This window comes from Manihot esculenta, chromosome 4, assembly GCF_001659605.2.
Source record: "Manihot esculenta cultivar AM560-2 chromosome 4, M.esculenta_v8, whole genome shotgun sequence".
In the NCBI taxonomy this organism is placed as follows: Eukaryota; Viridiplantae; Streptophyta; class Magnoliopsida; order Malpighiales; family Euphorbiaceae; genus Manihot; species Manihot esculenta.
In genome coordinates this window covers 31,845,480-31,872,373 of record NC_035164.2, presented here as the reverse complement: position 1 = coordinate 31,872,373, position 26,894 = coordinate 31,845,480, and the positions used below count along the sequence as shown (strand labels likewise).

At 27.8% G+C, this 26,894-nt stretch overlaps 4 protein-coding genes across 5 annotated transcripts; 2 read left to right on the top strand and 2 right to left on the bottom strand.

Annotated features, from left to right (window-relative positions):
* Positions 1 to 421: 421 nt before the first annotated feature.
* On the top strand, positions 422 to 2,027 carry LOC110613212 (TATA-binding protein-associated factor 2N). The gene is made up of 4 exons (XM_021754239.2): positions 422 to 580; positions 675 to 1,035; positions 1,449 to 1,545; positions 1,661 to 2,027. Exons 2-3 carry the CDS (start codon positions 680 to 682, stop codon positions 1,537 to 1,539), a joined length of 447 nt encoding a protein of 148 aa, XP_021609931.1. The 5' UTR covers positions 422 to 580; positions 675 to 679; the 3' UTR covers positions 1,540 to 1,545; positions 1,661 to 2,027.
* A 4,096-nt stretch (positions 2,028 to 6,123) lies between these two features.
* Positions 6,124 to 12,758, top strand: LOC110613833 (biotin carboxyl carrier protein of acetyl-CoA carboxylase). 2 transcript variants are annotated; one of them, XM_021755176.1, is made up of 9 exons: positions 6,124 to 6,463; positions 8,174 to 8,365; positions 8,711 to 8,790; positions 10,401 to 10,460; positions 10,578 to 10,847; positions 10,915 to 10,977; positions 11,505 to 11,573; positions 12,229 to 12,274; positions 12,393 to 12,758. In XM_021755176.1, exons 1-9 carry the CDS (start codon positions 6,454 to 6,456, stop codon positions 12,461 to 12,463), a joined length of 861 nt encoding a protein of 286 aa, XP_021610868.1. In that variant the 5' UTR covers positions 6,124 to 6,453; the 3' UTR covers positions 12,464 to 12,758. The 2 variants fall into 2 exon arrangements, with proteins under 2 accessions (XP_021610868.1, XP_043812008.1); XM_043956073.1 differs by having other exon boundaries at positions 6,132 to 6,463; positions 8,149 to 8,365.
* Positions 12,759 to 13,083: 325 nt separating this feature from the next.
* On the bottom strand, positions 13,084 to 14,560 carry LOC110614041 (BURP domain-containing protein BNM2A). The gene is made up of 2 exons (XM_021755490.2): positions 14,463 to 14,560; positions 13,084 to 14,199 (listed from the first exon to the last, which is right to left on the bottom strand). The coding sequence occupies exons 1-2, from the start codon at positions 14,514 to 14,516 to the stop codon at positions 13,282 to 13,284; spliced, it is 972 nt and encodes a 323-aa protein (XP_021611182.1). The 5' UTR covers positions 14,517 to 14,560; the 3' UTR covers positions 13,084 to 13,281.
* A 6,669-nt stretch (positions 14,561 to 21,229) lies between these two features.
* LOC110613290 (BURP domain-containing protein BNM2A) lies at positions 21,230 to 22,636 on the bottom strand. Its single transcript, XM_021754342.2, has 2 exons — positions 22,509 to 22,636; positions 21,230 to 22,315 (listed from the first exon to the last, which is right to left on the bottom strand). Exons 1-2 carry the CDS (start codon positions 22,563 to 22,565, stop codon positions 21,440 to 21,442), a joined length of 933 nt encoding a protein of 310 aa, XP_021610034.1. The 5' UTR covers positions 22,566 to 22,636; the 3' UTR covers positions 21,230 to 21,439.
* Positions 22,637 to 26,894: the final 4,258 nt, after the last annotated feature.

Sequence of the window (26,894 nt, the reverse complement as noted above, 5' to 3'; positions counted from 1 at the left end):
CAAATGCCAAAAAGAGAATCATTGAAGAGCTGTTAATTTTACTTTTGAATTCGATGGAGAAAACTAATAAAAACTATAAACCATAAAATTTATTAATACTGAAATCGTTTTCAGAATGGAGATTTTGAGTTTATTATTTAATCAGAATAAATTACCTTTATTTAAAAAAAAAAATAAAGACATACGAGAATCCATGTGTGTGTCTATATGAGCAATTGCATAAGCAATATTTCTCAATTTTCACGTCAAGAAGCCATAAAAGCATATATCAGTGGCCAGAGTAATTGTTCAAAATTTTGAAAAAGAAAAAGAAAAATCCAGTCTTTGGCTGGAATTTCCCTTTATCTCTTTTTCTTACTTTAGATTTTGTTTGATTGATTCGCATTTATCAATGTTTGCAAGGTGAAGAAAACGAAAAAGTTACATGACTTGGCCCTCCATTGATTCCCTTTCCCTGTGAGCTAACCATGTATATAAGCATCCCTTGTGTCTAACACATTCGCTCACCACCACCATTTTCTTGATTTTCCTCATCTTCTTGGCTCAGTTCATCACCTTCTTCAGTCTTTCTACTTCAAAGGTTTGCAACCCTTTACATTTAATCTGATATTTTGCAGTATAATTAATAGAACGATTTTAGTTAATGACTGAAAATCATTTATTAACAAGTGCAGAGAGAATGAGCAGGCCAGGAGACTGGAACTGCAGGTCATGCCAGCACCTGAACTTCCAGAGACGTGAGTCGTGCCAGCGCTGTGGGGACTCGAGGGCTGGAGGTGATTTTGGAGGCTATGGTGGGAGATCAGGTGGGTCATCATTTGGTTTCACTGGCTCAGATGTTCGTCCCGGTGATTGGTACTGCACTGCCGGTAACTGTGGGGCTCACAACTTTGCAAGCCGCTCAAGTTGCTTCAAATGTGGAGTGTACAAAGATGATTCTACTGGTGGCTTTGATTCTGACATTCCTCGCTCTAGAGGCTTTGGCAGTGGCAGCAATCGCTCTGGTTGGAAATCTGGGGATTGGATCTGCACCAGGTATCTAAATTTTCTGCTGAATTCCCACCAAACCAACCCTGCAAGTGCGCTTTATATATATATATATATATATATAATTAGAGGTATTATTCTGATCGCACTGAATCGGTAAAATGCTCTCAAAGTGAGTATTTGCTCCATGAGATTGTCGAACTTTTCATTCCAAGTTGGAAGTGCCAACTTAATGCAACAGTGACTCTAGCTTTTGGTTAAAAAAAAAAAAGAAAAGAGAATCTTTGGGCATTACAGGACCTTACTTTCTTTAACATAATGAATGCTAAAAGCACTAGCAAGTACTGAACTCTAGTTTTGACTGCTTTTGCAATTGAGAAATAGCTTTCAGAATCTCTTTCATGGAGTTTTTGTTTTGCAAAATTTATAACAACCTTTTACTGCATAATTCATTTGGACAGGTGGGGTTGCAATGAACACAACTTTGCAAGCAGAATGGAATGTTTCAAATGCAATGCCCCTAGAGAACTTAGCAACAGACCTTCGTACTAGACATGTGTATGGAGATTCTACTCATTACTCCCTTGCATACTTAATCTTTGAAAAAGTGTTTTTCTTAAGAGCAGCTCCTTAGTGACCTTATCATAATTTAAAATCTCTTTGATTCTTGCAGGTGTTGCAGCAACCAAGACAAGACAAATTAAAGAATATTACTACTATTTTTTTTTTTTGGTTTATTATTTCTTTTGGGTGTTAGGGTTCTTGAGATGTAAACATGGTTTGAAACCCATGTTGATCTCTTTAAGCTATATATGATGACCCCTCCCCTTCTTTGGCATTTTGTGAGGCTTCCCTTAAGAAGCTTGTTGTGCTTTTGATCGACTATATCCTTTTGTAGCCATATGGGGATGAAATCTATTACCCAATATTTTCCCTTTTGTTTTCTAGAGATTGCATGTTTCTCAAAAGAAGATGATTCTCCTCTTCTTTTCATTGTTTGAAATGGTTGTTATATAAACATCTTCTCTCCCTCTTTCTCACTCTCTCTGCATATGTTTTTGCTTTATTGCAATCAAATTAGCACTAAAAAAATTAAAAAAAGTAACGATAAAATTTAATATACTTTATTTAATTATGCATTGGAAAAGTTAATTTGTTAATTCTAATAATAATATGATAATAAGTTAAAATGAATATTAGAATTGGAAAAGACAAAATAAAATTAATTTCATTAGTTATAATGCTTCTATAAATAAGGAAATCTTCAAGCTGACAAATCTAAGACATTTATAGAAGCATTTTAAAGAGTTATAATAAATAAAAAAATTATGTTGTATAATTATTATATGTATTAATAATTAATTATAATAAAATTTATATATTATTTAATATATATATACCCAATATATATACACTCATTTAATTTAATAATAAATACATCTGAGTAAATTTGAAAAATTTTAAATTTTACTCTAATCTCTATTTTTAAAAAAAAATCGATATATATATAATGATGATATTATAAAATTTCTCACACAATTAAAGAATCATTATCCATGAATATAACTTTATGTTATAATTTCCGATAGCAGAATTCACAGAATATCATTGAAAATATTTGGATAACTTTTAATATGAGTTAAAATTAGGTTTATTTCAAATTTAACGTGATATTAAAAAATTTTATTCGATAAATTTTTAAATATTTCTTAAAATCATTTAAATTGAAAATTGATTTTATACATATAATTTTAAATATATTTTATACAATCTTATTTATCTTTTATTAAAGGTATATATAATTTAATAATATCTTTTCCTTTTTAAAAAAAAAAACAAATTCAGCCATGAATGCATTCTCCTATGGCACTTAATTGTATGGTTGAACCACAATTATATGATATACGTTAATTATACATATATTTTAATTTAAAAATTATATTATTAAGGAATATATAAAGATAATAACATATTCTTACTAAGATTATACATTAATATTAATAATTTTATTATTATTTTAAAAATAATAATAAAATAAAAAATTATTATTTAATTTATATGGTATAAAAAAATTCACCGGTTGATTTCTCACTTTTAAACATATGTTCAAATATTCGTGATATTTTAAAAAATTTATTAGTTAATCATCCATTGATTTTAACCGTTAAATATTATAAAAAAAATTAAAATACATCTAATATGAAAAAATTAATTAATAAATCTTTTAAAATTCTAAAAAATCAACTAATAAATTTTTCAAAACTATAGAAACTAAATAGTAAAATACTTAGACAATATTAATACGTCGACTAATTAGTAGACTTTCTAAACTCTCAGAAATATTTTAATATATTTTTTAAAACTAAAAGATTAATCAGTAAATTTCTATCTTTTATAAAAATTAAATAGTAGTTTTTTTATTAAAAAATTAAAATTATTTTATTATCTTAGAATGAACATAAAGATAATTATTTAGACTAAAATAAAAATTAAAAACTAAACCCGAAATAGGAACGAAATAAGAACTAAAATCAAACTAAAAATGCATCAGAATTACTTAAAATCGAATCAATTTTTCTAAATCTCAAACAATAAAATATTTAATTTTAATTTTCCATTCATAATTAAAATTATATAAGAATCAAACTTCTAATATAAAAGATTAACAACATTGGATTCCCTTGATTGACCTAATTGTGCATCTTGAAAAGCAGCCAAGGCAATCATGAATGTCTCCTCATATAAACTATGCTTTAAGCAAAAGAATGTTGTGTTCTTTTTAAGCTAGCTTTTATGTTTTTTGATTTGGTTTTGGGTTTATCTCCTCTCTGTCTCTCTGTATATTGAGGGCTTTGCATGCTTGATATTTTTGAGTGAGGGCCCAATGTGTTGTGTTATCAGCGTGCAATGAAGCCTTAGTGCTTCTTTTAGAATATTATCCCATGAAAAGCTTACATAATATTATTAATTAATTGCTGTTCTAAAGAAACCCAAATCTTTCCATTTAAAGTTCATTGTTAAAGTATCCCTTTACCCTTATTCTCACCAATCTCTTTACACAATAAATCAACAATTAACTTTATATGTCATTAAAATATTACCACATTCATCAGAAATTCAAATGCTAACTACTCTTTTCTTTATAAAAATTCCCACATCTCCAAAAAAAAAACTTATAAAAAGATGACATATTTCTTTTTTTATTGGATTTATTTGGGCTTTGGACCAATGAACTTTGGCCTAAGGGCTCAGCAATTTTCAATTGAAGATTTATATGGGCCAGAAATTTGAACCTAACTTGCAAAATACCTGGACAAGGAGCAGGAGGCTTTCCATGTCCTCATTTCAAAATTTTACATTAATTATTAAAAAATGTGAATTAAAATTCAGTCCTATAAATTAGTGAAAACTATATTTTTTATATTTTAATTTTAATTTTATAGTGATACGATTATGTAATATTTTTATTAATGACTAAATAGTAAATGGATTGTTTTAATGGTTGAGGATAATCGATAAAAATTTTAAAAGTACATGATTAAATTAGTTATTTTAAAAATATAGTGTAAAATTATAAAAAAAATTATAAAATATATAATTTTTTTATAATTATTTTATTATAATAATATAGCGATAACATTATGATAATATAATATTTTTATTAATGAATTAATCAAAATTTTAATTATTACTTAAAATTTTTTGAAAAGTTAAAAATATAAATTTAAATTAACTATTTTGAAAGTACATAATAAAATTATAAAAAATTATGAAATATAAATTTTTTTTACAATTAACTCTTTAATCTATTTAAAATTTAGTCTTTATAATTTTATATATTTTAATAAATTTATTTATGTATTTTAAATATATACAAGAAATTAGTTTTTAAATGAATAGTATAGCAATAATGATGATTTAATTATATCTCTTATTAGAATTGAATATGGTTGGTGGGTCCCAAACTAAATAAACAAACCGAAACTGAAAAAAATAACTGTCATTATAGGAATCAAATTGAAATGCATTTATGGTAATAAGACTGAAAAAAAAACAATTCGTACATTTATTTTCCTATGAATTTATAAATTTAATAGAATTATATATTTTTTTATATGTAAATAAATTTATTTTTATATTTTTAAAATAATTTTAATTATAAATGTATGAAAATATTTTTTGATTTTTTAATTATATGAGTGAATTATATATTAATTATATGATATATTTTTAAATATTAATTACACATATATTTTTTAATTAACAATGGTATAATTACTAAGTATATATAGTATTATATAATAATTTTACTGGAATTATATATTATATATTTGTAATATTAATATTATTATTGTTTGAATGTTAATATTACTATTATGATTTCAAAAAATTAAATTATTTACTATTTTGAAATAAAAATAAAAATATTTTAATTTTACTTGGCATGTTTAATATTTAAAATAAAATTGAGATTAAATCAAAATTATAAAATATTTCATAAAATAGAACTAAAATCATACTTTTAGTTTTAAGTCTAATTTTTTTTATTTTTTAGAAATTATTTATCAAAAAATTAGGAGTTTTATTATTATTTAGCGGAGGAAAAATAACTTACTTACTCTAATCTAATTAAATTAGAAAGGTGAGTTTTCATAAAATAACACGTTTAAATCAAATAAAGTTTTTAAAAAAAATTCACACATATAATTTTTCCATATCTTTTGCGTTATAAACATTTTTTTAACACTTTCATGTCCACATCATGTACATTAAAAATTAGAATAGTACAATTATAAATTTTGATTTAATAATTTTAAAATTTATAAAATTTAAAACGTGAATTTAATAAAAAATATGTACTAAAACTAGTTCTGTGATATATAAAAGTACAAATGAGGTAATAAATTTCTAAGCAGAATCTCTATATATTAATAATTTAATAATTTAATCCTGTAAATATTCTTAGTACATGTTTAATCTAACAATTTTGACTATTAAAAATAATGAAAAAATATTATTTAATTGTTATTATATGAAAAATTTTATTAGTTTGATTCTTTAATATTAAAAATATATTAAAATATTTCTAATTTTAAAAAATAGAAATAAGAAAAAACACAAAAATGGTGACCCAAACTGATTCAATACACCACACCAGCTGTAGAGTTCTGGCTTTTGGTGGCTCCCTCTGTCCTGTCGCCTTCGGGCGCTTACGAGTCTCTCTCTGTTTCTATCTCTCTGCTCTTTCCTTCTCTTATATGGGCTAAATTGCACAATTCTAACATTAGAGGCGACTCAATAGCCATATGCTAACTTCTCCTCACTCACAGTCGAGACCCGCGCGCATACATAAGCAGTGTTGGTGCCTTGTCGATATTTGAGATCGCATTTCAACTGGGTTTTCTTTATTCTGGACTCTCCAATACTTTCCTGGATTCTTTGGTTCCCAACATTTCAGAGGTTTCTATGGATTCCTGTGAGTTTCTCTCTCCCATTTGCATTAGATGAGATGATATGACATTGATGTTTGATATTAGTTTGTGTTGTGACACTGGTATTTGATTGAATTTGTTAGTCTAGCATTTTGGTGCGACAGTTTCATCGGCTTCAACAATTTCTGCATTTTCTTTTTGAATTTGATTATGGGTAGTTGGTTGGAAATAAAGGTTTGCTTATTTTTTACTTTCTCCCTCCTTTTTTTGTACAATCAATGGGAAACATCAAATATCGATAAAAAAGAGGAAGGATTCTGCTTGAGTAGTTCTTTGGAAAGTGCATCTTTTCTTGTGCAATTCGATGTAGACTTGGAATATTTTGCACTTGATTGAGGGATTAAGATATTTTACTCTGTAAAATAATATAGTTTATGAATATGATTGTTTGGTCATATCTTGCTTGACTTTGTCATAATCAACTTCTAGCTTATATAGCAAACGCTTTATTGCCCATATTCATCATCGTAATTTTCTTCTTAGCTTGACGCAATTCAGCATGAAATGAATTATGTGGTGGTTCAATGTTACTTCAGCTTCCATGATATTCAGCTATTTCAGAAACTAATTTATTTTTACAATGTAATTTTTCCACAGATGTTAATAATATCAAATAGTACACCACTTTTTACTATTCCATCATCTTCTTGCACTGTTTCCCATGTTTAATTATTTAAAGAAGGCTACTGCATATTGTCTTCACTGGTGGGGAGTTCTGGTAGTTATTGGAAGGTGGTGGGTTCTTTAGGTGCTATATTAGGAGCGGGCCTACATGCTTTGACACTGCTTATACTTTTTTATAAGAAAATAAAAGATGAATTTGCATCATTATCAGGGAAGGTAGAATAAAAACAGAAAATGAAAACATGAAAAAAAATTTTAAGATTGTTTAGTGTAATTCATTTCTATATTTAAAGCTAGATGCCAAGAGGATGTGAAAAGCAACGGTGTAAAGTTTTAATTACCTGGGGGAGATGTACAAAATGGTTTTTGGATAAATTGTTCTTGAGATGTTGCCATGTTGGTTGGTTTGAATTAAGGTGAGTTGGAAGAAGGCAAGTGGCTGGTATATGAGTAAATTTGAGTGCCAAGGAAATGAGGAAAAAGAAGTTCAGACCTGAAGTTTGACTAAATTCTCTCTATGCTAAAAACATCTTTGTCCATACTTCCTAGTGGTTTCTGGTCTTTTTTCTTCCAGTTGGACACTCTTATGTGTTTGAATTTCTTGCAAACATAATGCTATTTTAGTTAACTTGCTGTATGTATAGCTTTTTGGCTTGTAACTTAGTAGGCATCGTAGTACCAAGTTGAAGTACATTCTACAAAAGCGAAACCCATTGGTTTTTCTATAGCTTCAGATATTATGTTACAAGAGGATGTTTGTGTGTTTGTCTCTCTTTCTTTATTTCCAGCCAAGCTTCAACAGAAGAAAAGTGTACCATCTATAATGGTTCACAGCTGTTGGCACTGAGGCCATGGAAATGCAGTGCTTTCAGACAAACATTGGAGAAAATTTGTTAATGAATGTGATACTATAGTAGAGTTCAGATTTAGTATTTTTTTCTCTTGCTATTAATATAATGTATTTCTCTTTTCCATTGCAGTTGAGATAATATTTAGTAATTCCGCCTGTCTCACAAATAATATGAAAGATTTTCACTTGAAACAGTTATTTTGCTGTTTCGCTTTTACAGGTAGCTTAGGAGCTACAAATTTTAAGCTTTCAAAGTTGGATTTTGGCGGAGCAAAACGTGAGAACCTAATGCAATGGAATGACATAAGGACATGGATAGGCAGGAGACAACCACAATATGCAGGTCTCACTGTATCATATAAACCAAACAAAGTATTCAACGTAAATTGTGGTCCAACATTGGAAACAGAGAGTAAGCGCTTTCATAGTTTTGATGGAAAAAAAATAATATTCAAAATCACTGCCATTTTTTCCCAAAAGACTAAGGAACGGGTCATTTTGTTGATTTATAACGATCAATTCTCCCTTATAAAAGTTCCTCACAAGACTGGGTTCAGTTTCCTCCATATATACTGGGTTTGGCTAGTGTATGTTATATGTGGGATTATATAGCTGTGATAATAGGATCTCTTATTTGGTTTTTGGTGTGCTTGCATTGGCCCCAGAAAGTTGTATGTGGGATTACATGCCAACGCAACAATGATAATGTTATGTGTTTCAGTTGTGTGCAACTTATATTATATGCTTCTATTTATAGCTGCTACAAATAGAGTGGATGAGGTGAAAGAGATTAAATCATCTGGTTTGACAAGCCAACTTATTCCAAATCTGTCTGAGGTAAGTGCCTCACTGTTAGATGTCCAAGTATCAAATGCTGACTGCCACTATTTTTCCATTTTTATTGTTATATTCATTGCTACTTGCAGAGATTTGAAGATTTTATTTTGTATGATTTCATAGTTGGCGGTTAACTGATTATTCCAGCTTCACATTGTAAAAATTTTCCTTTGAATTAACTTTCTATATGCAGTATTACTGGCATGATTATTATGTTGTATCAAATATAAAACTATGCAGAAATTTAGAAATTTTCCTTTTATTTTTTTTTACTTTGTTTATCATGACCTTTTCTATTTATTTATTTATTTATTTTTAAATCATGTCATCCCTTGCAGTTATATCTTTAATGGAAGTATATGAGATCATTTCAGTAGGAAAAGAAGTGGCAGAAAGGGATACATGTGGCTGATGCCATATAGTTGGAATTTAGCTTTGTGTATTACAATTGTGATTAAATCATTATTTCCATCCTTTTTTTTTTTCCGTTTTATGTGGTTTCTTTAAGGAAATGATGAGGAGAGGATCTTGTTAAGCATGCACATTATTCGGGAGGCAATCTTAGGGCTTAGTGCTTAATAATTGCTAGTGCCTACGAATATTCACTAAATAGTCTAAGAAATCAGTTGGAACCTACTTGTGGTTTACCATTTGCCAATCCAGCTAATTTGTTAAAGAAACTGAATTTGACTGGATATCAGTACATTTTCTTGAGCTGGAGCACAGCTCTTATGAAACCAATTAGAGTGGCTGATACATTGTTTTTTTCTGGAATAGCAAGCACTTCCAATGGCATTATATTGGGTATGAGAACCAGACATGAAAATGAATTGTTTGTTCCCATGTTGAAGTTGAACAGACCTATTAACTTGTTTTCAGATTTTTATGAAGTGTTCGTAGTTATGGTTAGCAAATTGTCTTTATAAAGTGCTAATGGGGCAGCAAGGGAGTTATTTGGCTGCCTTTAAGCTAATCCTCGACATAACTTGTTTTTGGATGGTTTAATTCTTGACTGAACTCCCATTTTTTTTACTGTGCTTATTTTGAACTGTATAAAAAACTGGGATTGGCTTGGATTATTTGCTGTCCCACTTTTATATGTCCTTAGTTGAGTTGTTTGTCCAGAGAAATGTGCAATGTTGACTCTTCAAAAGCCATTCTTATATTACCTTGTTCCATTCTGTGAATTTTCCAGAAAATCTTAACCACCTCGTTAATCTGCATAAAGTTAAGATACAAAATTTCTCCTAAACGTATTTTACAAGTGTGTAGAGGTTGAAGTGAGGATGGGGAGTATCAAGTACAATTTCTAGCATCATCATATGTTTGAAAATTCTATAATATTGGTCCTCTTTTTCCTTCTATTATACCCCTAAAAATCCTCCCTATCCGTCATTAAAGTTAAGCTAAATGTTTATCCCAAGCAAAGTTCAACTATTATATTCTGTGTTCTGTTATTTGTATCCACCTTTACATTTCCTTTACCTCACTTTTCCCTTCAAGCATCATGTGATTGTGTGTAAAGATGTCTGTTTGTGGTGCTTAATATCTCCCGTTTTGAAGTTCCTTTTTGGCTTTGAGAATATGTATGACTTAAATTTTATCTGCAGGTTGAATCTCTGGTCACAGAAATGTGCAATACAGCTTCCATTGCAGAGTTTGAATTGAAAGTAAGCAATCATAAACTGCTATATGCCCATTTTGTAACTTGGTTGCATTCCACTTTAAAATTTCTAATATTTCTGCTTTATTCTCTCTCTTCTTCCCTTCATCCTGCCTGTTGCTAGGTTGCAGGATTTAAGCTATACATGATGAGGGACACAACTGAGAAAAATAAACTTCCATCTCTGCATACTCTTGCTCCTTCCACTGCCAGTTTCCCTTCTCCTGCTCCTGCATCTGTCACAGTGGATGCCACTTTCAAGGCTCCTGATTCAAATATATCTGCATCTTCTACATCTTTGACTATTTTCAAACCAGTACCCTTTTCAGGGGGAATCAAATCATTTCTAGATAGAGCTGCAGATGAAGGCTTAGTGATACTGCAGTCTCCAAGGGTGAGAATCTTCAGAATGAATGCTTTTGCTTCTTCAAGCTCAAGGCAATAACATCATAAAAGTGCAGGTGGGTTTTTTCCGAAGATCTCTAACTATAAAGGGAAAACGTGCACCACCATCATGTGATGAGGTACAAACTAAACTTCGGAAATATTGTAATGTGTGGGACTGGACCATGCAATGATTGACTGACTTTACACAACATGTACACATGCATCATGCATCCTTTTTATTTGAAATATATTAATTCACTATCTAAAAAGAAAGCATAAAAATAAGGTCTTATTATGGATTTTAGATGGTTTCTCGTCTTGTGCTTCATTATTTATACTCTCAATTTTGTGATGGACTTATTGTACTCACTGTTCATCTTCCTCTCTTTTCTTTCTTTTTATCCCCCTCTGTTGGGGGTGGGGGGAGAAGAAAAGGAAAAGGAAGGCACAAGACTATAGTATGGTATTGTAACACTTGTAGTCGGGAGATATGTTTAGGGGCTTGATTTCGGGAGGATAAATGAATTGTGTTGTTTATGCATGGGTCAGATTTTTGTGGTGCACGTATCAATTAATCATAGATCATGTACTTGATCCTTTGCTGTACTGCTTCGGTTACGATGAGTCTATCAACTAACGTTGATAACTTTCCTCTGCATAACAGAAGCAAATGGTGAAGGAGGGCCAAGTGATTTGCTATATTGAACAGCTGGGTGGCGAGCTCCCAATTGAGGTTTGAACCTTTAATTGATATAATAACTGTGTTGAATTTAATGTGGGAAGCAAGTTCTCTCACAAGGAGGCTGTGTTTGGCCCCATAATTAGACCCGGCTAGGGGCTGGTTTTGAAGCAGAGCAGTTCAAATGGCCAAAATCAGTATTGATCTGGATTTGCCAGATCAGTTCCTGAACAACCAAAATTTTTCTTTTAAAAAATTTAAAAATTCTGAGACAATTGCAACTATTTGATTGATCAAAACCAGAACCAAATTGGAACCAGGGAACCCTAGGGGCCTGTTCTGGCCACCCTGAACCTTGAACCTGAATCTCGTTTGAGACTCAGAATCGGCCCTTGGCCACCCCTACCCGCAATTAATTCGGCCAATACTGGCCAACCATGTGTTCAACACAGCATAATTTATTCTTCTTGCTACTTTTATATTGTCACTATTGTCAATATCAATGTTCTGAGAACTGGCTATCGAAGAACAACGGCCTAAAATTTAATAAATTTTGAACCCAATATTCAATTCATGGTGTGGATGGGTGGTACTAATAGATGTCCAAAGAATTATATTTATAACATAGTTAATTGGCACGGCTAGTCCATCATTAGAACACAGGTCAGCGTTTGCAATCGAAGTCTTCATTTTCTTTCATCTTTTGCAGTCTGATGTATCTGGTGAAGTGATCAAAATACTGCGGGAAGATGGTGGTAATTATACTCTTCTCTTTCATTTTTTTCCCCAAATTTTGGGTTTTTATTCAAGTTGAAAGATGTAGGATTATTATCATCATTTACCTACTTTTTCCTGCTGGTTTTCTTTTAACAGAACCTGTTGGATATGGTGACGCTCTCATTGCAATCCTTCCATCGTTTCCTGGGATAAAGAAGCTTCAGTAGACGATCTAATTTATCTTTCTTTGAAGCATTCTCGGCATTATTGAGGTGATGGTAATTGGAGTCGCGTGTGTTTCTGTTGTTCTCGCCATGCATGGCAGAATGTGCAGTAACCTGATCGTTGCTTTTATTATGGAATCTGTACTCAAGTTTGATACTAGCTATGAATAAACTTCCATAGATTTTAACATTTCAGTAATGTAATTAAACAAGAACTTTGTGCAATTCAGCTGCAAAAAACGTCGCTTGCTTTCTTTGTCAAAGACATTATTATTATTTATAGTTTTTCTTTTTCCTACTGATTTTTCCCTTCTCATTTACTGGGCGACTTTGAATCAAGTGTGCAAGAATTGCATTGCGGCAAAGTGATTTGGTTAAACAAACTGATCACACTGTGGGTGCAAAAGTTATTATTAGGGTGCTAAGGTTGAGTTTGAGATTTAATTAAATTAAATTAAAAAATATAGAAAAAGTTAAAGGATATTTCAAAAAAATGAGTTTTATACTTTTGGCAAAGTTATTTAAATTTTATATTATAAATTAAATTAAATCTCTCTTTTTGGTAAATTAAATTCAATCATCTATATGGGTTGCTTCATTCCAAACCAGAAGTAGTATAACTATTAGCAGGACAAAACCATGCTTTTATTAAAATATAAACAAGCTGGAGTAGATAAATCCACCCCTTCACACATGGGGATATTCTGCTCTTACAGACAGCAAACTTAACCTACTAAACTAGTAAAAACTACAATTATTACTACCTTCGAATCTGTTTAACAACAGATTCACACACAACACAGAAGCTTCAGACAAATAGCCTATGTCTGAACCAAAACAAAGTTTCCTACAGCTAAAATGTGGCACACAGAAGACATTCCAGGCTTGAGTCCGAGCATCCGATACAAAGGATGCTCAGCATGCTCAGCTGTAATATGGGTGTGCAAATGGCAGACAGCAATAGCTTCCACTTTATCTCCACTCTCACCATCTAGCAATACCTTCAAAACCTTAAATGCACCTTTAACATCATAGTGGCAGTAATATGAACCATACATAGGATGACAAATAACCTTTCTTGAACCTTTAATCTCCTGAGGATCTTCTGAAACAAAATATTCTTGTAAAAATGCAGTAGTTAACGTCTGTTTTGTTCCCAGAATTTTGAACGCCTCTTTCGAATCAAAGGCATGGCCAATAAACTCAAGGGTTGATTCTATATCTTTAGCACAGATCTTAGTTTCATCTGGATCAATATCACAGATATCATAAGCTGGTGGACGTTTCAAGATTTTGGGAGGCATGTTCTTGAAAATGTTTGGCAGATGAGATGGTGAATGAGAAATAGAGAAGCCCATTTCTTTTCCTTCAAGTACGAAAGGAAGAACAGTAGTAGAAGGATCCTGAATGGGAAAATAGATAGGGATAATCTTTCCAGAGTAGACCTGATCAGGTGTGAACAAGCCTATATATGAAGGCTCGATGTAGTCGAACACAAAGTCTGCAAAGTCGGCTGATGCCTTTGATCCTCCGGGACCAGGAGGACCAGGAGGATCGTCAGAACCACCGGGCGGACCAGGAGGTCCGGGAAGGCCAGTTGTTGGGTTTTTGAAAAGCTCATCCAAGATTTTGTAATATAGACTTTGAAGTGAGTCCTTTTTTAGTACATCATCGTTTAGGGTACTGTGGAAGTGAACTGGCTTAGTTACATCTCTTACTGCACTTGCATGGTGTCCACACTGCATGCACATGAAATAATAATACAAATAATTAAATTCAAAAATCAAATTATAATAATTTTTCTAAATGAAAACATCTCCTTTTCTAAATTAATAACACAAATATAATTTCTAACGAGGTAAACATGAAAATGAGAATGAAACCTACAAAGAATCTATACATTTTCACTATAAATTCATATAAATTCGGTGTGAATATTTTTTTTTATATAAATTCAGTCTAAATATATTTTTTTTATTATAAATAAAGGTGGAAAAATTACCAAAAGAAGTAGAACATTAAAGAGAAGGAAACAAGAAACAAATCGAAGAGCCATCTCTCCAAGATTCACTCAACCCAGGAGTTGTCGTCTACCTACTTAATTTGTGTGGTTTGTGTCGACTGCATTCAGTTTCTTATATAGACATGGAAAATTTTAAGATTAATCTTTTATTCGATTATCCAATTATATTTATTATTATTATATTTTTATTTTTCTTGAACGAATCTTTCTTCCATATCTACACATGAATAAACAAGTACATAAAATCTTTCATAATTCACATGCATGCACAATTTTTAAGTGTATTGTGTTGTTTGTTTATGGCAACTATTTTTTAATTATTATTTTATTTGTAATTTTTAGTCAAAGCCCATGCATAACCCAACGAATTGCACATTTTGCACTAAAAACGACAACACTTTCCCATCCTTAACGTTTTTCAGAGCTTATCTCTATATGGGTCGCTGTGAAATTTTTAAGTGCATTCAAATATAGATTGTATATAAATTTTTATAAAGGACCGGTAGAAAAAATAAAATAAAATAATATGTGAGTTGTGATATATACCGTTCTTAAATATTTATTTTATAACCTTTCATTAAACAGATTTTTATGAAATTTAATTTTTATAATAATAATTTATTTTTAATTTATAATTCAATAAAAAGTATAGAAAAGAGAAAAAATAAAATAGAAAATGATAGTGTCTTTTTTTATAAAGATACAAACTATTTATAATGAAAAAAATAATCGTCGTAAATGATTATAAAAATTTTAATATAATATAATAAAATTATAATGATAAAATTTAATATTAAATTTAAATATTAAACCTACAACATTAAAAAAATCTCATAAATAAAATTTTCAATAATTATAAAATCTTTTGAAATATAAATTCATTTTACAATAACTCCCACATATTTTAAAATATTTTTCATTACTATATTTAAAATTTTAATATATATGTTTCGAATCTGATATTTTTTTGACTATGAATCAAACCTAAATTAATAAGACTGGACAAACAGAATAATTGGTGAAACTTTTATTTTTATGAACCAAAAATTCTTTCTTGTATACTAATATCCCATCAATCTTATAAAACTCTACAGATCTTGTTGTCAAATACTGTTTTGTGCTAATAGACCATGCGCATACCTGGTAATTCATAAATGTAATCTCATAGAAGCGGCCCTACTTAGGGATGACAACGGATCGGGTATTTTCGGGTACCCGATCCGACCGAACCCTAATAGAACAGATTTGGGTAGTTATAATCAGATTTGGGATCGGTTCGGGTTTTAAAAATAATACCCGTTGCGGGTTCGGATTAGATTCAGATTTTATGTACAGGGTACCCACTACCCGAACCCGTTTATATAAATAATTAATTTAATATAAAAAATATATTTTACAATAATATTTATAAATTTTTTTTATATATTTATATTTAAAATTTTAAATTTAAATATTCTTTAGAAATATTAAATTTTTTAAATGAAAATTATTAATGAAAAATATCTTTTATATAAATTATTAATTAAAATATATAAGATTAAACTGGTTCGGGTTTTATTCGGATAATAATAATCGGGTTTGGAACGGATTCGGATAGTTTAAATTAATTTTTAATCGGGTTCGGAACGGGTTCGGATATTACTAATATAAATCGGGTTCGGGTTCGGGTAGTTTAATTTTCGCGGATACCCTACCCGTTTACATCCCTAGCCCCACTCCATAGTTATATTGGTGATATTATTGTATACTGTAATTTCTACACCACCCATAAAGGATATAAATATCATTAAGAATTTTCATTTTATCCTCTTATTAATGTAGTCCAGTACTTCTCACACTATAGGGAGGGACAACGTTAAATAATACTAGTAGAATTAATAAGTGACTTATTATTACCCTTATGAACATTTTTCATGGGATCTCTAATCACAAAGATTGGGTTCCTATTATGTTAATTTTGATTAGCTTAAGTCTCATTTCTCTTAATGTTTCATTTATTAAGTTCTTTCTTAAAAATATAGTGAGAGGTTGGCGAAATTTAATTTGACTTCACATAATTAATGAATAAAATTTCATTTCTCAGCAGCTGCTCAACCATATCGTATCTTAGACAAATATGTTTATTTTTACTATTAAAAGTTTTATTCTGTGCAATAACTATTATCGTTTGGCAATCACAATGCACGAACAATATTGATTTTATTCTCAACATAGTATTTGCTAAGAAACTTTTTAGTCGTTCAAATCTGATTGTCATATAATTTCAGAACAGTAAACTCTGACTCCATTGTGGTTTTGACATTAATAATTGATTTCTAAATAATTAGACCACCAATTAAATAATAATCATCAGTGAATTTTAACTCATTTGAATCTAAATTCCAATTAACATCACTATATTTTTCTAATAAAAATGGGACATCTACTATATAGAATATCATAACTTATGGTACCTCTCAAATAATTCTTAAATTTGACTAAAGTAGTCCAATGATCATGATTAGATTATTTATAAATTTGTTCAATCTACATAGTATAAGCTATATCAAGTCTGAAAAATTTATTAAATGCAATAATTTTCTAGTAATATGTGCATACCTAAATGAGTAATAATATCATTGTTACTCTTCTTTAAGAATTAGTATTATATGAGGTGTTTACTAGTTTGACATTGAAATGTCTAAACTTCTTGAAAAGAAATTTAATATTAATGCTCTTGTGATATAATTATATTATCATTCCAATTTTAATACCTCAAATCACATTTGCTTCCTTTATATATTGTATATTAAATTTATGAATACGAAAATATTTAATTTCATATACTGTATTATAATTTGTGTCAAATATAAACATATCATTCACATATAAACAAATAATATATATACTAGCCAAAACTTAATGAAATATCTCATATCACTATTCAAGTACTTATTTCAAACTATATAAAAATTTAAGAATTTTATTCTCTTGATTAGAAACAAGACACCACACGAACTATAAGCATATTTTTTAACAAAATATCTCATACTTTTAAATATTTTAGGTTAATTTTATTTAAAAAAATTTATAATTTATAGGAGTCTTATCAATTTATTATTTTATTTTCTTCTATTGCATTCCTCTTAATATTACTAAGTATAAGAGTAATAGCACTTTAATATAATTTATTACTCTAAACTTTTTCAAAAATAAAACACTATTAAAACTTAAAAAAAAAATAAATTTTAGGTGCAATGATATATATTGGCATATTTTTAGAGGAAGTAACTGGTGGATTGAGAGATGGAGCTAAGATTCTATCTCTATCTTTAATTTCTAAGCTTGCGATTGGCCTTGAGCTTAAAAAATTAGATAAAAATATTAATAACAATAAATTCACTGAATTTCATTCTCTAGCACTAACTTTTAATGGTAATAATTTTTAATAATCGAGATTTTAGAGTAAATTTTTAATTATTTTCTCCTAAAGATAAGATTTTTTCTCACAATTGAAGGATAAAATTTTCTCCCACCATCAAAGTATATGACTAAATCCTTAAAATTATTGAAAAAATATTATAAAATAATAAAATTTCAGTAATGTTGGACACTATACTTAAAAATTTATTTTGTAATTCTACAGAATTAAACAAGATTTTTTAAAATTTAATTTTAAGGATCAAGATAATAATAATTTATTTTTAATTTGTAATCCAATAACAAATATAGATGAAAAAAGGAATAAGTAGAAAATGAAGTGTCTTCTTTTATAAAAATGTATGCTATTTATAATAAAAGAAAATAATTGTTAAAAGCGGTTACAAAAATCATGAGATAATATAATAAAATCATAACGGTCAAATTTAAATATTAAAATTGTAACCGCATAAAAATTTTGTAAATAAAATTTTTAACAATCCTAAAATCTTTCACGACTATAAAATTTTTTGAAATTTAAATTTATTTTACGATAAAACTACTATATTAAATCCATATAAATTAAATCCAAATAAATTTTTTCCTTTGTCACCGTCAATGCCTTTAATATTATAAGTATAAAGGATATCTTTATGCATTCCGAGACTTAGCCTGGTGGAAAGTGTATTCTAGTAGCATTGTGAGGTCTAAAGTTCGACCCCATCCCTATTTTAAAAAAAAAAAAATATATCTTTATCCTTTTTAGTTTAGTCAAAAGTTATATATATAAAAATATATACATATGTAATGATTAAAAATTAATAAAAAGAAATTAATTTTAAATCTTTAGATGGTATCATTATCTTTCCTTTTTCTTTTCTTAGCTATGAAATTTTCAAGTGGTATCTCTTCTATCGTTCAATTAAACTGAGTGCAAAAACTTATCTTGCATGGAAAATGCAATTTATTTGTTTAACTTATGAGTCCTGGTTTAAAAAGAATCAAATTTGATTATAAGATTGATTTTGCTAATTTTAAGAGATTAATTGTATTTCCCTATATAAATACTCATTCATTTAAAATATAATATACATAATTTTCTTTCATTTTTAGTCCGATTTACATGATATTAGAACTGCCAGTTCTTTAAAGCTTTTTAGTATTGTTCATAGATACTGTTGATCGACAACACCATCTATCGAGGTTGCTCAGAAATATTATTTTAAGTGTATGGTTTTGTCTGTTTTATGGCAACTATATACCAAGGCACATGGATAACCCTACAAATTTCATTAAAAACGACAACACCATTTGTCCTGTCCATACTACATTTTCCATAGCAACCGGTAAATACCACACTCTTCATTATTGAAAATTTTTGCACGTATATATTTATTTAATTTAAAATTAATATATTATCTAAAATATTATAAAATTTATAATATTTTAATTTTTAATATATATATATATATTTTAAAGAAGTTGAGTTAAAATATTAAATTGTTTCTTGTTTAAATTTTTATGCACTGATTTTTACATGTATGTGAAAGAAAAAATCTCTGTGAATCGTTGGAAGCGGGAAATACAAGATTTGGTAGGTGAAGATGTGATCTTTCTGCACTTGTTTTGGTGGTAATAATAATTAATTAATATTGGGTATTTGGTTTATGTTTTTCTTTTAATTAATAACTGATCCATTTTTAAATAAATGATAATTAATTTAAATATTTAATAATCTCTTTAAAAAGCATACTCACTTCTTTTATTAATTTTTAATTATATATTAAATATTAAAAAATATTTTAAAAATAAAATAAAATTATAATATTTAATTTATATATTTCGTATTAAAGACCCTTTTAAGTGTTAATGATTTCATATTTATTTTTATTAACGTTAATACATTAATATTATACTTCATTTAGTTCATATCTTTCTACTAATTTTTTTTAAATTAATCATGTCACATTTTTAGTCTAGATATCCAATATTTTTTTATATAAAAGATGATCAATTGATAATTTCAGAAAATATTTATATTTCATTCATAGTAGAAGTTTCAAAAAATATTTCATCCAGAAACCAACTTACTAATTGAAGAAATTCACTTATTAAATAAATACATAATTAAGAAAAATATTAATTAGATTAGTTAATAATAAACTACTTCATATTGAAAAGAGTGATCTATTATTTATTTTGTAAAAAAAAAGAATTTAATTTTTTTTTTAGAAAATTAGACATAATTTAAATTTTACAAATTAAAAAAAATGTATTCTTGCATTACAAATAAAACATTAATGGAGAAAATTAAACTAAATTAAATTTTTATAAAATTTTTTTATTTCAAGGGTGAAAATTTTGAAAAATTGAGAGTATTGCAGTAGATGTAAAAGAAGTAGAGATGTAATTAAGGGTGATAGATGTATAATAATATTTCATTTTTCTTAAGAATCATCAATAATTTTACTAGAATATGAATTTATATATTAGTCCCACGTAATTGGTATGAGCTTCCGAACTATTTATTATCTATTCTTCATTTTTGTTTTTTTATTTTTCATTTCAAGTTTTAGGTTCTGGATATATTAGGGTTGTTGCTGGACTTGAATTTAGTTACGATTTGATATTAAATTTTGTCCATCGAATATATTTTGTCCTACTGAAGAACCATCGGTAAAAGGGATGGAGACTCAGAGAAGATAAGCATCCCTGGGAAAACTCATATCTCATCGCACTTGCAGATGAGGCAGCCATTGAAGACATCTCACACAAAAGCCTTGCTGTTACATAATGGCCATTTGTTTATCATAAAAAGCTTTTTTTCATTATAATTTTTTTTGGCTCAGGAGTTTGTAATAAATTAGGTAAATTAAAAATTAGTAATTGTTTAATATTAAATAAACAATTAGGTGTAACTACAAAAGTTAATTTAATTAATACAAATATTTCATTAAATATAAATATTGTTTTAATATGTCTTTAATTACTTTAGTTATACAAACAAGTAGATTGAACATAAGCACTCCGAGACTTAGTCTGGTGGAAAGTACATCCTTATAGTCTTGAGAGGTCTAAGGTTCAACTCCCCCAACCCCCTATTTCAAAAAAAAAAAAACGTATTGAACATAAATCATTTCTCCATTTTACTTTAAACCCATATAAACCATATTCTCCTACATTTAATTCCTTATTTCATTTTTTTTTTAAATGTAAACAATCTAATTCATGAAATCCATAATTTCAATCAACTCTTTAAGCTTAATCCAAACCATATAGTCTATGAGAAGACATTGAATTTATGATCAAGGATTTCATACAACGTTGGAGAGGAATGATGATCAATGTAAACTAAAACTCACAACCACCAATATGCTTTTATTAAATTATAAACAAGCTGGAGAAGGTAAATCCACCATTTCATAAATGGGGATGGATTACTCCTATTACAGACAGCAAACTTAACATACCAAGCTAGTAAAAATTACAATTAATACCAGTTTGGAATCTGCATAATAACAGATTCACACACAACACAGAAGCTTCAGACAAATCACCTATGTCTGAACCAAAACAAAGTTTCCTACAGCCAAGAAGTGGCACACAGGAGATATTCCAGCCTTGAGTCCTAACATCCGATACAAAGGATGCCCAGCATTCTCAACTGTAACTGGTGTGTGCAAATGGCAGACAGCAATAGCTTCCACTTTATCTCCATTCTCACCATCCAGCAATACCTTCAAAACCTTATTTGCACCTTTAACATCATAGTGGCAGTAATAAGAACCATGCTTAGGATGACAAATAACCTTTCTTGAACCTCTAATCTCTTGAGGATCTTCGGAAACAACATATTCTTGTAAAACAGCAGTAGACATTGACTGTTTTGTTCCCACGATTTTGAACTCCTCATTCGAATCAAACGCACGGCCGATAAAATCAAGGGTTGATTCTATATCTTTAGCACAGATTTTCGTTTCATCTGGATCAATATCACAGATATCGTAGGCTGGTGGGTGTTTCAAGATTTTGGGTGGCATGTTCTTGAAAATATTTGGCAGACGAGATGGTGAATGAGAAATAGAGTAGCCCATTTGTTTTTGTTGAGGAATGAAAGGAAGAACAGTAGTAGAAGGATCCTGAATCGGAAAATAGATAGGCATAATCTTTCCAGAGTAAACCTGATCAGGAATGAACAAGCCTATGTATGAAGGCTCTACGTAATCGAACACGAAATCTTCAAACTCGTTTAATGTATTTGATCCTCCAGGACCTGCAGGTCCTGATGTTGGGCTTTTGAAAAGCTCATCCAAGATTCTGTAATATAGACCTTTAAGTGGGTGTTTCGTTGCCACTTCATCATCTTTTAGGTTTTTGTTGTGGAAGTGAGCTTGCTTAGTTACATCTCTTGCTGCACTTGCATGGTGTCCACACTGCAAGGACATGAAATAATAATACAAATAATTAAATAAAAGAACTCAAATTAAAATAAATTTTCTGTGGTTCTCACATAAATGAGATCTGTATTTTTCTAAATTAATCACACACTTATTTACAACTTTAAAGTATTTTACAACAGCTTTGATATATGAATATATGCAATTATAAATTAAGGTAAAGAATTACCATAAACAATAAAACATTGAAGAGAAGGAAACAAGAAGCAAATCGAAGAAGAACCATCTCTCCAAGCTTCACTCTACCTAAGAGTTCTTGTGTAGCTGCTGTGTGTGGTTTGCGTCCACTTCATTCACTTTCTTATATAGACATGGAAAATCTTCAGATTAATCTTTTATTGGATTTTCCGATTTTATTTATTTATTTATTATTATTATTTTGTTTTTCTTGAAGGAGTCTTTCTCCCATTTCGATACGTCATACTTTAATATATTAAGTACGTCAGACCTTTCATAATTCATATGGAAGAAATTTATATTTATTAACATTTTGTCGGTGATTTTAATATAAATTATATACCACTTTCATCTCATCATAAGTTTTTTATTCATTTTATTTTTTTATATATTAAGAAAAATAATTTTTATTAACTTTTTAATTACATTCATTTTAAAAATATTAAAATTTATTAAATATTAAGAGAGATTTTGAGAAATTTTTTAAAAATAAAATAAAATTATAATAATCAATTTATATATTATTATAATATAAAAAATAAGCAATAATTTTAAAATAATTAAAAAATAAAATATAAATAAAAATTATGAAAGGAATAGAGTATATTATTTTTCAAAATATATATATAATATTTTTATTGAGTTATTTTGTTTAAAGTTATCCGTCCTCTAACAAGGTTAAAGGGTATTAATTATTTGTTTAAATTTTACTTTTATCACCGTTGAATTCTATTTTTAAATGATTAATATAATGATAGATCTTATAAAATAAAATTTTAATGAATAATTAATATCGATAGATTTTGATTGCTTAATAAGATTTAAAAAATATTTAAAAATAATGATGTATGTAATTGAGCCACGTCCAAATTTTCTCCTAATTTATATAATATAATAATGATATAAAATATTTTACTACGTGCACAACATACTATCAAACACACTAGTTATTGAGTATGGCGTGCAGAGAAATTATCCTTCCAGCTAAAGTTAAAAAGGTTGAGAGATTTCATACTGGAAGGAGATTTTTTAATTGTGATAAAGCCTTGCAGGAGGATGCATCCAAAACAGGTTTCACCCATTATTCAAATATTCTCACTTTGAGGGATGATTTTAAAAAATGGCCAAAGGATGATGGAAAAGGAAACAATGGTGGTATTTCAATTGTAAAAGGAAATAATAATTAATACTGCTGAGTCATATTACTTCAGTTTCATATATATTTAAATGATAGTTGATCGAACAACTGTTTTGTTTTTTTTTTTTACAAGTGGAGTTAGAAATTTATTTTTATAAATCAACGAAATATTCATTGAGAATATTTTATTTTTTTACTTATTTTTTTAATTTTAATGGGTTGAATTGGTACAGATAAAATAATATTTGTATTTATATAAAAAGAAATTATTTTATCACCACTATTTATTAAAATAAAAATTTTTATTGACAATATTATTGAGATAACTGAAATAAAACTGTATTTTGATTGGTGAATTTGTAAGAAAATGAGGTGATTCACACTTACGACAGCCACTCCAATACTCAAATAAGAAAATATGAGTATAACGAATTATTTAAAATTTAAGAGTAATTGTGTAAAAATATATTTTTTAATTTTTATATTTATCAAATTTTATATTAAAAGAAAATAGAGTTAATTATTAAAATTTTTAGAAATTCAACTAACATACGTGAGTAAATAAGAGATTTCGTGATTATAAATTTATTAGAGATATGCTGTTGTGTAATTTTTTATAAGGTTGTTTTTGTAAAGTTGCAGTAATTTTAGCAAAGAATTGAAAACTACGGTATTGGATGGAACCGCGTATTATTTGATAAAATTTTTACAACGTGACTATGTTTTATAATTGCAATTCATAATTTATTTTGGATTATATCAAATATTTTTTTTACTCTTTATATATATATATATATATATATATATATATATATATATATATATATATTTTAAGAAAAATAAAATGAAGTACATTTTAACCATTATTACAATTAGCAGTAAATATTTACAGCCACATTAATTTTATTTGTATAATGGAAATTTTTTAATAATAATATTTATTACAAAATATCTATAATTATAATTTTATAATAATTATATATTATTAATATAAAATTATAGCAGTAAAGTTTTATATTTTTTTGGGTAAAATTTCTTTTTTACTAATTTTAATATTTCTTATGACCATGGGTGATGTTTTTATGTATAGTGATAAATGTATTAGGTTGGATAAATTTGTATTTAAATAATTTGGTTTTCTAGCTTAAATTAAAAATAAAAATTCTAAGATTTATTTTCTATGATTGTTTTTTTTTTTAAATTGGGGGTTGGGGGATTCGAACCTGAGATCTATCAGGTTTACTCGGATGCACTTACCATCAGACTACGCCTGTGAGTGCCTATATTCTATGATTGTTAAAATTAAATAAGTAATTAATTTCTTAAACAACAAGAATTAAAATATTTAAAATTTGCTTATCTAAATTTTAGGCACTGATTTTCAATTATTTGGGAATCATTCCAAGTGGGAAAAGGCCAAACCTATGATAGGTGAGGATGTGATCTTTCTGCAATCGGTTTGGTGATAATAATTGATTCCGAAACGCTAAATTACAAATTCAAAAAAAAAAAACCGATATTTTAAAAAATATTTATATATATATATATATTTAGTAATTATTTAGGATTTACTTTTCTTTTCCAAATATATTTTATATTATTATTTAAATATTATTAAATCGTCATTTTATATAATAATCCTAAATAGAATTAAAAAATATTGTATAATTCCTCTAATTATTGTTGTATTGCACATAGAGGATGCCATGGCTCGGTTCCGATTTGATTTATTTTTTAATTTAAATTAAATTAAAATCAATTCAATTTAAAATAATTTCAATTTGTTAACAGTTCTAATTTAATTATAGTTTGATTTAAAATGATTATGGTTATGATTTTTTATAGTTTTAATTTTGATTTCAATTATAAACAGTAAATTTAATTTTAATTTGACAAAAATTTAAAAAATATATATTTTATTAAATAAATAAATTATATAAATTGTATGAATTTATATGATATAAAAAATAAAATAATATTACATTTAAATATAAATAATATTTTTATAAGGTAAAAATAAATTTAAAAATTTAACTTGCATATATATTAATTTTAAAGGTATAATGTTATAAAATAATTTATTTTAAAAATATAAAATTAAATCAAAATCGAATTAAATCATCAACATAAACCAATCAATTTTCATCTGTTTTCGATTTATAAAAAGAAAAACTATAACTGATTTAATCGAAAACAAATGACTGGTCCAATTCAATTTACAAGTTGGTATAATATATATGTGTGTGTGCGCCTGGTCTGGGTGATCCCTAAATGCATGATGATATCCAGTCTGAGCTAATAGATCAAAGACAAAATAAGGAAAATGACAATTCACAGTTAGGTAGATTATTTTCATAAACTATTAAATTGATTTTTATTTATTTAAAAATAAATCTTGTGGTTAGTTAAAACAGTGCTTACATTTTTAAATAAAATAATTTATATATTCAATCCATTAAATAATTATATCATTTTATTCATTTAAAAATTGAATTTTTATTAAAAAAAGTGAAAATTTTTTTAAAAAATGTAATTTTACCTTCCAACCCTAATAGTGAGATAAAAGCCTAGCTTCCAAAACCTTCTTTATTATTATTCTCCTTCTCCTGTTTTCCTCAATTACGACCAAAATCCCTCCTATGTTTCCATCTTCTTGTTCTTTTTTTTCTTAAAAAAAAAAATTATAATAGATTCATCTTTACTATTTATTCATTTACTCTCCATTCCAAATCCTTTTTCTCTTACTCTGTTATACATAAACAAAATCCTTTAAGTACTCACCTAAAACTGAGAATTCTTTAACTCTTCCTTTACTTCTTCTTTTCAACTGATTGAGTTCCTTTTAGTCATCAGACGATCATTAAAGTTGAAGATTTGTGCACTGCTCTCTCTTGGTTCTATCGATTGTCTTTCCTCACCTGATTCTCACTATCTATTCATGTTGCAGATGTCTAGCAATGTAAAGTCTTAGGTCACTTTATATCTTGCATCAGATTTGTAAAATATGATTTATTGATGCAATTATGTGAAATCTAATTATTTAGATATATATTTATTTTACTTAATCTTTTTGAAGATTTTGATTAATTAATTTTTTTAGTTTTAATGTTTTGTGTTTTATGGCTTAATTAAGGGTATATTTTCTATTTTTATTAGATTTGGGAAAACGAAATCTTGAAGATATGATTTGCTATTGGCTTATTTCCTTTGCTATCATATATTTTGAGAAAGATATAAAAA

Bases quoted from the DNA above. Each gene is read 5' to 3' on its own strand.
- LOC110613290 (XM_021754342.2), bottom strand. From the start codon at position 22,565: ATGGTTCTTCTTCGATTTGCTTCTTGTTTCCTTCTCTTCAATGTTTTA. The intron at 22,316-22,508 runs GTAATTCTTTAC...ATGTCCTTGCAG, and splicing joins TCAATGTTTTATTGTTTATG to TGTGGACACCATGCAAGTGC.
- LOC110614041 (XM_021755490.2), bottom strand. From the start codon at position 14,516: ATGGCTCTTCGATTTGTTTCTTGTTTCCTTCTCTTTAATGTTCTACTT. The intron at 14,200-14,462 runs GTAATTTTTCCA...ATGTGCATGCAG, and splicing joins TTAATGTTCTACTTCTTTTG to TGTGGACACCATGCAAGTGC.
- LOC110613833 (XM_021755176.1), top strand. The intron at 10,848-10,914 runs GTGAGAATCTTC...ATAAAAGTGCAG, and splicing joins TGATACTGCAGTCTCCAAGG to GTGGGTTTTTTCCGAAGATC. The intron at 10,978-11,504 runs GTACAAACTAAA...TCTGCATAACAG, and splicing joins CACCACCATCATGTGATGAG to AAGCAAATGGTGAAGGAGGG.
- LOC110613212 (XM_021754239.2), top strand. From the start codon at position 680: ATGAGCAGGCCAGGAGACTGGAACTGCAGGTCATGCCAGCACCTGAAC. The intron at 1,036-1,448 runs GTATCTAAATTT...TCATTTGGACAG, and splicing joins GGGGATTGGATCTGCACCAG to GTGGGGTTGCAATGAACACA.